Source organism: Saimiri boliviensis, chromosome 17, assembly GCF_048565385.1.
Source record: "Saimiri boliviensis isolate mSaiBol1 chromosome 17, mSaiBol1.pri, whole genome shotgun sequence".
NCBI lineage: Eukaryota > Metazoa > Chordata > Mammalia > Primates > Cebidae > Saimiri > Saimiri boliviensis.
Window position 1 is genome coordinate 45,540,125 of NC_133465.1, and position 11,685 is coordinate 45,551,809.

An 11,685-nucleotide genomic window follows, 5' to 3' on the forward strand; every position below is an offset into this window, starting at 1 on the left:
CCAGGAGAATCATGAGGTCAGAAGTTAGAGGCCAGCCTGACAAACATGGTGAAATACTGTCTCTACTAAAAATACAAAAATTAAATTAGCTGGGCATGGTAGTGCATGCCTGTAATCCCAGCTACTCAGGAGGCTGAGGCAGGAGAATCCCTTGAACCCAGGAGGCAGAGGTTGCAGTGAGCTGAGGTCGCACCACTGCACTCCAGCCTGGGTGACAGAGCAAGACTCTGTCTCAAAAAAAAAAAAAAAAAAGTTGTAAGGAAACTTTATGATATTCCGTTACAATACTCTGTATACTCGACAGTGGAACATGTAACTACTCTGTAAATAGTTCAAAACAGTATTTCAGACTCCCGAGAGTGATACCTAAGGGGATTAAAAGTGGATTGGTAAAATAATTTATGTAGCTACTCCACCCTCAGGGAGGTGCAGCATATATCCCTACTCTTTAAGTGTGGGCGCACATGGTGGCTTCCTTCCAAGAGTATAGTATGAAAGTGGGGGAGTAAGTTGACAGTGGAGAAACCTGACAAACAGTACCTAAGCCAAAAGACCAAGGTTAACATCAAGTGATAAGGCACATTGATAGTATGTACCTTGATATGATGTGATGGGGATGTCATTTTATCTCTGTAATCTTCCTACCAAGAACCCATAATTCTAGTCTAACATGGGGAAAGACACCAAATTCCAGTAGAGAGGCATTCTACAAAATACTTAACCAGTTAAAGCCAGGTCAAGACCTTCAACAACAAGAAAAGTCTGACACAGTCAAGAGGAATCTAAGGCGATATGACGACTCTAGGTAATGTAGGATCCCACATGGGATCCTGGAGCAAAAAAAAAGGTGGGGAGGGATGGCAGGGGGACATTAGGCAAAAAATCAAGGAAATCTGAATCAAGTTTGGACTTCAGTTAATAGTAATATATCAATATTGGCTTATTAAATTGAAAGCAATGTGCCATACCAATGGAAGATGTCAATAATAGGGAAAATTGAGTGGGAGTATGTAAAAACTCTCTGTACTGTTTTTGCAATTTTTCTGTAAATCTAAAACTCTTCTAAAATAAAAAGTTTATTTAAAAAGAGTGGATGGGTACTTTTGACAGACAACTACTCATTTGGTTAAGTCTCTTCTCATAGGATTTAGTTTATCACATAGGATTTACAAGGATCAATTACTTGCAATAACTGAGAAGCCAATAAGACACACCGTGGATTTATAATGTACTTTGACTAAAGCTGGAATGATGAACTTGGAGGGAATCAAAGATAATGCCTAAATCTGTCTTCGTTATCATTACCTTAAGCAGGGAACAGTTGAGACCAGACCACGAATCCAGACATGGTAACTGACAATGGGTCGATCTGACTCACTGAGTCACATTTCAGGGCTTATGCTATATAGGTAAAATTAACGGTGACTAAAAATGAAATTACTGACAAAGGTTGTTCCTGGACCATCTGAGATAGTCCAAGTACTGACTCGGCTCAAAGGAAATAAAACCGAAAACTCTTGATCTCACCCAAAATAACCATTCTGCACCCTGTCTGAACCTTGGGCTCTCTCTGCTAACCAGCCTACTCAAAACCACTACTGAGGGTGGTGCCCCACTGCTAAGAAACAGACAACACACACGGCCTTTCGGGCCACCAAACTGATAGCCAAGAAGGAGCCATCAACCACGCGGGCAGGATCCCCTTTGGAGCCCCCTGATCCTGATTACCCATCCATCCCTACAGAAAAAGCCAGTCGGGCTCTTGCCTTACGCTGGGACCCATTTTTAAAGCCAGGTCACTTCCCCAACGTAGATATGTGTGCACTGGGGGAGGTCTTTCACATCGCCTCGTACTCGAAGTGAAAGTCAAGATTCAACCCTCCTCTAGAGTGGGAAGGCCCGGAGGCGCCTGCTGGGCTCCGCAGTGGCTCTTCCGGGTCTCGGTTTTGCGGGTAAAGAACGCAATTAGATAAAAATCGCTTGTCAGTTTGAAAGGGACTGGACACCCCGTTTCGGCGTTCATGAGATGAGAGGCACAGGAAATCCCCACGTGAGAAGGAAATCGTCGGAAGCCTCTGCCTTCCTCAGGTCCCAATCTCATCGCATCCCCTGGCGGCCGCCCTCCCCACCTCCACCACCACGGTCCTTGGGCCCCCAGTTGTTCTCTCCTCCATCCCTTGAGCTCCTAGACTGGGGAATCCCGGGAACGCGACGCCGTGGCTTCTTTCCCCTTACACTCTTCCTTCCGCTCCGCGAGGAGAACCAAGGGGCGCCGAGCGCGGGAAAATGGCGCCGGACTTGAGGCGCGAAGCGTTCGCACGCCTGCGGCCGCGTGGGCACCCGAAGACCAGGCGTTCGCCTCCCGCGCCCTCGCCCCGCCCCCGCGCGCGAGAATCAGAGCACGCACGCGCTCTCCTGCGCGTCCGCTCCCGAGGTGGCGACGGACGGGTAGGGGAGGCGCCCCCGGCGTTCTGCTCGGCGCTGTGGAGGCGATGGGGAGGTGTTGGGCCGGGGCTGAGGTAGGAAGGAGACCGTCCCTCGACGCCTCCTGCGACGCCAGCCCCTGAGCCGCGATGCGAGCGTGGGTCCTCCTCTCCGCGGTGCTCTGGTGCCTCCCAGGAGGTGGGGCGCGCTCCGCCCGGTCCCCAGGCCTCTCCCTCTGCCCTGCCTCCTTCGCCTCGCCCTGCCCTGTCCCACTTGAACCCGCTCCTCTTCTCACTAAAACGTCAGTGATTTCTTTCCTCCGCAGTCGAATGCCCGCGTTCTACCTTATTCAATACGAAGGGCTTCATTTATGGGCAGCCGGGACACCCAGGTAACAAGGACCTCTGCGCTCGCCGGCCCAGTGGAGGGGCCGGAACTGCGGAGCTCTGCCCGGAAGCGCTTCCCCGGAACCTGGAGGGAAAGGGAGCAGTGAGCGTTTATTGAGCATCTCTTATACCCGGCATCTGCTTGGCAGTTCGCAAAGGTCGCATCTTTTCATCCTTACAGCGACCCCCGTTGTGTGGCCCTGCTAACGCCGTGCAGCTCCCAAGGGGCTGGGATTCCTTCCAAATTTCTTTCTTCGATGCCATCTCACTTCCAGGTGTCTCTGCTGCTTTGCAGCGTGGGAAACCCACTCAGAGGAGTGATTTCCAAGGCCTTCTGTTTGGAATATCTTTAATCCTCTCGTTATTACCCGGAAGAACTATGCATCCTTCAAGGCTCAGCTCAAATGTCCTTTATCTCTGCAGTGAAACTTTCCCGAGGAAAATTAGTCACATAGCTAATTTTAGATAACTTTGAGCCAGTTAATATCATTTGTTATGTTTAGAATCCTTCTAGGTTTGGGTCCTCTCCCCGAGCCCCCACCAAATTGTAGGACGTTGTCTTTATGTACTCAGAGCGTGGCATTCAGTAGGCTTTAAAATTGGTATCTTTCTGGGTTGCAGTGATTCCAAGCATGCATTCCCCAGGAATCTTTCTCTACCAAACCAGAAACGAGAAGCAATCACACATGTTCCTAGTATACCCCAGATAGGCTTAATTATTATTCCCAATGGAGGAAATTTACAGTTAGACATCAAGTTTCCCTTAGGATGATCATGATCTTTTTTGTTTGTTTGTTTGTTTGTTTTTGATAGAGTCTCTGTCACCCAGGCTGGAATTCAAGGGCACAATCTCAGCTTACTGCAACCTCCCCCTCGCTGGTTCAAGAGATTCTCCTGCCTCAGCCTCCTGAGTAGCTGGAATTACAGGCACCCGCCACCACACCCAGCTAATTTCTGTGTTTTTAGTACAGAGGGGGGGTCTCACCATTTTGGCCAGGCTTGTCCCGAACTCCTGACCTAGGTAATCCATGCACCTCGGCCTCCCAAAGTGCTGGGATTACAGGCATGAGCCACCATGCCCAGCTGATCATCTTTAAAATAGTTTTGCTGAAGTCCTTTTCTGAACTTTTTTTTTTTTTTTTTCCCCGCCCGGAGAGGGAGTATCGCTCTCTTACCCAGGCAGGAGTGCACTGGTGCATTCTCGGCTCACTGCAGCCTCCGCCTCCTGGGTTCAAGTGATTCTCCTGCCTTAGCCTTCCCAGTAACTGGGATTACAGGCCCACATTACCACGCCAAGCTAAGTTTTGTTTTTTTGGTAGAGATTGGGTTTTGCCATTTTCCCGAGGCTGGTATCGAACTGGACTCAAGCACTCCGCCGCCTCGGCCTCCCAAAATCCTGGGATTACAGGTGTGAGCGACCCCACCCAGTCCTTTTCTGAACTTTGAATTGCTTCCACCAATCCTCCAAAAAATTATGATTTGAGTGAGTTCTGAATGTGTGCATTAAAATGAACTTTAAACGTATAATGTATATTTTTATAAACAAATTGGAAAAATGGAAAAATGTTATAACTCATGACTAATAATGTAGAGTTTCAAAAAACTTACTATGAGAAGCAAGAACTTCAGATTAGCATTCTAAATGTTAAATATCGATTTTTTTAAATAGTGAAATCCAACAATAACTAATTTGTGTCTTCAGGACAAAATGGTAGGAGTATATTTCTTAATTTAATTTTGCTATATAATGTAGTTATACATTATTTTATTTCATCACAGAGAAAATATATGTTAAGTTACATCAAAATAGCCCAGTCCTTATCTGTATGGATTTTAAGCTTGCTAAAAAAGAAATAGTGGACCCCACCTACTTATGGATTGGGCCTAATGAAAAGACATTAACAGGTAAATCTGATTTTAATATGTTCTTTTTTAATGATGTAAAAATATTTTTAGAAAATCGCTATTATTAGAAATAACAAATTGAAATTTAGTTTTAATGGCAGTTTCCCTTGCTCCCTGCTTAGACAAATCATCTTATATCTTGGCCACTTCCCTATTTTCTCCTCATGCAAAAACTGAAGCAGTAAATTTTGTGCCCTACGTCTCAGAGCTATGTTAATTCAAAGGTCTATAAAACCTAAAATGTATCATTGTAGCACCAGTAACAGGATATGAAATATCTAATATCTAATTTTTCATGCCTTGGAACATAAGTATTATTAATTAGTTTCTGTCTTGTCCGCAGAAATTGTATACCGTTACAGGGCAATGTAATCTCTTTTTCTGAATTATTGGTATGAACCAATCGGAGCCAGATGCCAAGAAACAAAAAATAACCACACAAAATATATTTCAAAAGTGTACTCTATCATGTAGTCTCCCATAGAGTAATATGACAGAATTAAGATTTTGTGGGATTCTTAAAGTTGAGATAGTTCATTAATTTGAAAAAATATTTGTGTCTATTTGTAATTCCAAGTTTACTAAATAATGCTTGATATGTTATATGTTAAATAAGTAATTTACTATTCTGCTTAGGAAATAATCGAATAAATATAACTAAGACTGGACAGCTGATGGTGAAAGATTTTCTGGAGCCTTTGTCTGGACTTTACACATGTACTCTTTCTTATAAGACTGTTAAAGCAGAAACCCAGGAAGAAAAGACAGTAAAAAAGAGATATGACTTTATGGTCTTTGGTAAGAATTTAGGCACATTTTGACTTATACATTTAGTTTGGATCACAATTAAATGTTTAGTGTCTTCATTTAGTGAAAGTGAGTCTGTAACAGGTGACTATCACTAATTATGACTTACAGAATATTTTGGGATGTATTTGACTAGGCAAACTCTTAAATTGACATCAAGATAGTTTGTCCTAAATAATCTTCCTTCAGTTCCCTACTTGCCTCTGTCTAGATATGCAAGCACATCTACTTTACCACAATTTAGCACGTAATTTAAAAACTGATCTTTAATTCTATAAAAGCAAGTTAACGATTCTTTCACTGGGCTGTGCTGACAGCAATGATACTTTCTGTGAATTAAGGCCCTCCCCAAAAAGTCTTTTTTTTTTTCTTGATACTGTGATCTATATAGCCGTCCCACAGAAGCCATTTCTCTTGTTGTGCCAAGTAGATAATATATCAGATGAAAATAACATTTTCCATTAAAGTTAATAGTTTGGTGTATTTTTGTGAGGACTAACTGATAAAACATTTTATTAGATAAGTTTCTATGCTGGTTGCAAGATTGATGGGATTTAGTATTACATGCTATTTGAAAATTGTTTGGTAGAGGAAATTAATGCTAGGCACCATGGTTTTCACTCTTATCTTTCTCTCTTTAAAGCCTATCGGGAACCTGATTATTCATATCAGATGGCTGTACGTTTTACCACAAAGTCTTGTATAGGGAGATACAATGACATGCTCTTTAGAGTGCTGAAGAAAATCTTGGATAATCTAGTATCTGATTTGTCCTGTCATGTCATAGAGCCATCATATAAATGTCATTCTGTTGAAATTCCAGAACATGGCCTCATACATGAGCTCTTTATAGCATTTCAAGGTAAAATTTTAACATTTCTTCAATTTTGAATTTAGTCCTGAACCATGATAATTTCAAAATTAATTACCATATCAATATGAGATATTTTTAAAGCAATAGGTCTTAAATGTTTGTTAAGCACTAAAGTATATAGTTGGTCTTAGCCTGTTTACAGTTTTAAAGCTTAACACACTAATTAATTACTTTCAAATATGGCATATTGTTGCTTCTTAAAAATCAATATCATTTTATTAATACAGCCTTTATGCAGCTAATATTTCACTTATAACTTCTTATAGAATTTTTAATTGTATTTTTGAAAATTTAGTAAAAGTAAATAACCAAACCAAATGTATTTCTATTCATTTTAAAGCCTTGTAGTTACTTGTATTAGCCCCCAGATGGAGTGAAACCATAAAGTATAAATTATTCAAATTGTGCACCTTGTTTTAGTACTAGGATTAGGTAGTAGGACTAAACATGCCTGCATGCACACTGAATTCAGCACTTGGACCTTTATTCAAATGTTTGAAACTTTTTAGAATCCCTTTGTGAACCTATCATTTTTTTTCTCTTCAGTTAATCCTTTTGCACCAGGGTGGAAAGGTGCTTGCAATGGATCTGCTGACTGTGAAGATATCACTAATCATAATATCCTCCAGGTGAGACTGTCATTGTAAGGAAGAATTATTTATCTTTTTCTTTTTTTAGAGACAGGGCGTCACCCAGGCTGGAGTGCAGTGGTACGACCATAGCAAACTGCAGCCTGGAACCCCTGGGCTCAGGTGATCTCGTGCCTCAGCCAAGGAGGAAGTATTTGAAAATCAATAAAGCTATTTTAAAATTTTTTGTAAATACTTTGTTTTATTAAAAGTTTCTTAAAAATCTATTTCTCCATCTTGTGAATAAATCAATAATAAGACATTTCTGAGGAGTAAATTTAAATTATTTTTTAAAATATAAAGTATTAATATTGATTTTTTTTAAGTATTACTGATTTTTGGTTTCAGTTTTTTAAACTGAGATTATGAGATTCTTGGTTATTTCAAGTTTTATTTATTTATTTTTTTAATCAAAAGAGAGCTGGAGTATCAAGATGTGTTATTTTGGAATAGTAAATCTGGAACATTAGATAGTTCCTTCCCAAGGTTAGTATCATGTATTTTATCTATGACAGAAAGACAGATCCCTGGTCTTTGTTCCTCAAATGATGATTAAATAGTGGCTTAAAGGACGATTTCACAAATATGTTACCCTAGGTTAAGCCAATGGTGCTTCCAAAACTGTATCTATATTGATCATAATAGTTGCTCTACCCTCCACTATCCTCAGAGGCTAAAGACATAGTCTTAAAATCCCTCCACACCCACATAAGCAGTGAAGAAAAAAAGAAAAATCCCTTCACTCTCTGGTCTAGTTCCTGAGCCCATAGCCTGAATTGATGTTGTGTATGGCTTATGAGAAACACTTTTAACATTAGTTATTATTAAATTTTGTGTCAAAAACCCAAAATTTACATCACTAGTTTATAATGCTGACCAAAGAAAAGTGTTTGTTTGCTTGTTTGTTTGAAACTGAGTCTCGATCTGTCACCAGGCTGTAATGCAGTGGCTCAATATCAGCTCACTGCAGCCTCCACCTCCCAAGTTCAAGTGATTCTCCTGCCTCAACTTCCCGAGTAGCTGGGACTACAGGCACGTGCCGCCATGCCCAGCTAATTTTTGTACTTTTAGTAAAGATAGGGTTTCACCATGTTGACCAGGATGGTCTCCGTCTCTTGACCTTGTTATCTGCCTACCTTGGCCTCCCAAAGTGCTAGGATTACAGGCATAAGCCACCGCGCCTGGCCAATTTTTCTTAACCATTGCATGTATCAATTGACAACAGTTGATAAGGTCAAGCCTAGACTAATTTTGGTGTTAACACACACCTTTTCAGGAATTTGTCTATGTAAAGTATGGCATGTTTACACTACATTATTGCCTCTGATACTGGAGGATAAATTTGGTTCAGGGGTTAGTAATTGTACCTCTCTCTGGTATTTTTACACCTTAGGCAAGAAATCGAATAGAAGAATTTTTTCAGAGCCAAGCATATATTTTCCACCATAACTTAAATAAAACTCTACCAGCAATGCATTTTGTGGACCACAGTTTTCAAGTAGTACGTCTGGATAGCTGTCGACCAGGTTTTGGAAAAAATGAAGGTCTACACAGTAATTGCGCTAGCTGTTGTGGTAATTACAAAATATAAATATCTAAATGTTTAGGTTATATAATCAGAAGAATACATGAGTAATTCACTTGGCATAACTGAATAGAATCTTTACACTGATTCTCTTACCAAAAACTTTATCTAAAGGGAAGTAAAAATTCAAAGCCCCAATTTATTTTTTATTTTTGTATTTTTTTTGAGACAGAGTCTCACTCTCTTGCCCAGGCTGGAGTGCAGCAGTGCAGTCTCGGCTCACCACAACCTCCATCTCCCGGGGTTAAGCGATTCTCCTGCCTCAGCCTCCTGAGTAGCTGGAACTACAGGCACCTGCCACCACAGCTGACTAATTTTTGTAAAAAGTAGAAATAGAGTTTCACCATGTTGGCCAGGCGATTAAACTCCTGACCTCAAGTGATCATCCGCCTTAGCTTCCCAAAGTGCCCAGAGAAATTACAGATGTGGGCTACCACACTTGGCCCCTTTTTTTCTTTTTTTGATATGGAGTCTAGCTTTGTTACCCAGGCCAGAGTGCAGTGTGGCACAGTCTTAGCTCATGGTAACTCTGCCTCCCAGGCTCAAGCCATTCTTCAATCTCAGCCTCCCGAATAGCCGGGATTACAGGTGTATATCACCACACCTGACGAATTTTTGTGTCTTTAGCAGTGATAGTGTTTCACCCCATTGCCCAGACTGTTCTCCAATTCCTGAGCTCAAGCAATCTGCCCACCTTGGCCTCCCAAAGTGCTGGAATTATAGGCATGAGTCACAGCACCCAGCCAAAGCCTAAATTTCTAAATATACTTATTTCAGTGTATATTAACTCTTCCTGATGTACTCTCTTGTATACATTTCCATAGTGTTCTGTTCTAAGCTACTGTACAATAAAGGAAAACAGAATGGTCCTACCTAGAAAGCAGAGAACTAGGAAATAGGAACTCATAAATGGGGCACTGCAGAAGATACTGTAAAATGCTGATAGTAAAAGAAAAAATAGGATTCTCACTTTCTCCTCTCTTTAAGATCATCAAACTATAAAGTTTGAAACTCAAATAATCTCTTACAACTTAAATTAGCTGAACATTACTTGGTATAATATAGGTACTGAAATGGTGTGATATTGAAAGCAGATTTATGTTGTTGGTATAAAATACCTCCCAAGTTGCAGAAGCATAAAATACCTATAAATTGTAATTATTCCATGTGTTTTCCTCTGCAGTGGTTTGTAGTCCTGGGACTTTTAGTCCTGATGTTGATGTAACTTGTCAGACCTGCATTTCTGTCCTTATCTACGGAGCTAAATCTTGTCCATAAACTTCAAACAAAAATCGGCAATATGAAGACTAGAGGTGAAAGCATTGTCACTTACTTGTGGAAGTGGGGGACATAAGATGATTTGTTCACATCCCAGAGCATCACAGGTAGTTCTATCAAGTAAAATCAGTAAGATCAAACCACTGGAAAACATGCATTTCAGAAACTTTTTGAAAAATGGTTAACTTGGCATTTCTAAGAAGGCATTTAATCCAGTATCTCCAGTGTACAAAGGAAAGTTGAAGTATTAATGGATCATTTTTAATGAAATGTTTTATTGTTTTCTGTACCTAAGAGTATAGTAAGGTCAAGAAGGGTAGCAAAATATAATAAAATAAAAATTTTATACTTTATGTATTTGTTTGGAATCACTCTTATATGATATAAAGGCATGTATATTATCTTTTTGTTAGAACCAAAAAAGTTACTTATTTTGGTCCCTTTGATTTTATTTTTTAAGATAATTAATAGACTATTTTTTAAAGTATAGGTTTAGGTTTACAGAATAATTGAGCAGATAATAGAGTTCCATATACCCACCGCACCCCATACCCTTATTCCTCCTCACACAATTTTTCCTATTATTAAGATTTTGTATTAGTGTGGCACATTTGTTACTAATGATGAACCAATATTGATTTATTATTAACTGTAGTCCATAGTTCATTCTTTGTGTTACAAGGTTATGTGGGTTTTGACAAATTCATAGTGGCATGTGTGCCCCATTGCAGTTTCATACAGAATAGTTTCTCTACCGTAAAAATCCTCTGTGCTTCACTTATTTATCCCACTCCCACACACCCCTACCCCCACCCCCACCCAGCCCCGAGCCCTGGCAACCACTGATTTTTTACTGTCTCTACAGTTTTGCCTTTTCCAAAATGTCATGTAGCTGGTTGGAATTCTACAGTATGTAGACGTTTTGGACTGACTTCTTTTCACTTAGCAGTAAGTGGAACTCTTAATGCATTTAAGATTCCTCCATGTCTTTTTGTGACTTGATAGCTCATTTTTTGTTGCCGAATAATGATTACTGTATGGATATAGCATAGTGTGTTTATCCATTCACCCATTAAAGGAAATCTTGGTTGCTTCCAGTTTTTGATGATTAAGAATAAAGCCGCTATAATCACTTGTGTGCAGGTTTTTGTGTGAACATAAGTTTTCAACCCAATTGTGTAAATAACCTAGGAGTGTGAGTGCCAGAGTATGACTACATGTAGTTTTATAAGAAACTGCCATACCGTCTCCCACAGTGGCTTACCATTTTGCATTCCCACCAACAATGAAAAAATATTCCTGTTATCCTTATCCTCCCCAGCATTTGGTATTGGCAAGTTTTTAAAATTTTGGCCATTCTAATAGGTGTATGGTAATATTTTATTGTTTTAATTTACAATTCTGTAATGATATCTGATGTTGAACATCTTTTCATATGGTTGTTTGCTATCTGTGTATCTTTTTGGTGAGATGTCTGTTCAGATCCTTTTCCCATTACTTAATTGGGTTATTTATTCTCTTATTATTGAATTCTAAGAGTTCTTTGTATATGTAAGTATATAGTTAATAGTTTTGAAATTATGTTAAATTTTAAATTGTTACTTTTTTTTTTTCTTTTTTTGAGACGGAGTTTCGCTCTTGCTACCCAGGCTGGAGTGCAATGGCACGATCTCAGCTCACCACAACCTCCGCCTCCTGGGTTCAGGCAATTTTCCTGCCTCAGGCTTCCTGAGTAGCTGGGATTACAGGCACGTGCCACCATGCCCAGCCAATTTTTTTTGTATTTTCAGTAGAGAC

The 11,685-nt window shown here is 40.1% G+C and overlaps 1 protein-coding gene across 1 annotated transcript; it reads left to right on the plus strand.

The window, feature by feature from the left end:
• The first annotated feature begins 792 nt into the window (after window positions 1-792).
• Window positions 793-10,106, plus strand: ZPBP2 (zona pellucida binding protein 2). The gene is given in 10 exon segments (XM_074388003.1): window positions 793-810; window positions 1,624-1,809; window positions 2,190-2,519; window positions 2,750-2,913; window positions 4,564-4,715; window positions 5,352-5,513; window positions 6,166-6,384; window positions 6,943-7,025; window positions 8,419-8,599; window positions 9,794-10,106. Coding segments are annotated over 10 exon segments (1,623 nt in total). The 3' UTR covers window positions 9,922-10,106.
• Window positions 10,107-11,685: the final 1,579 nt, after the last annotated feature.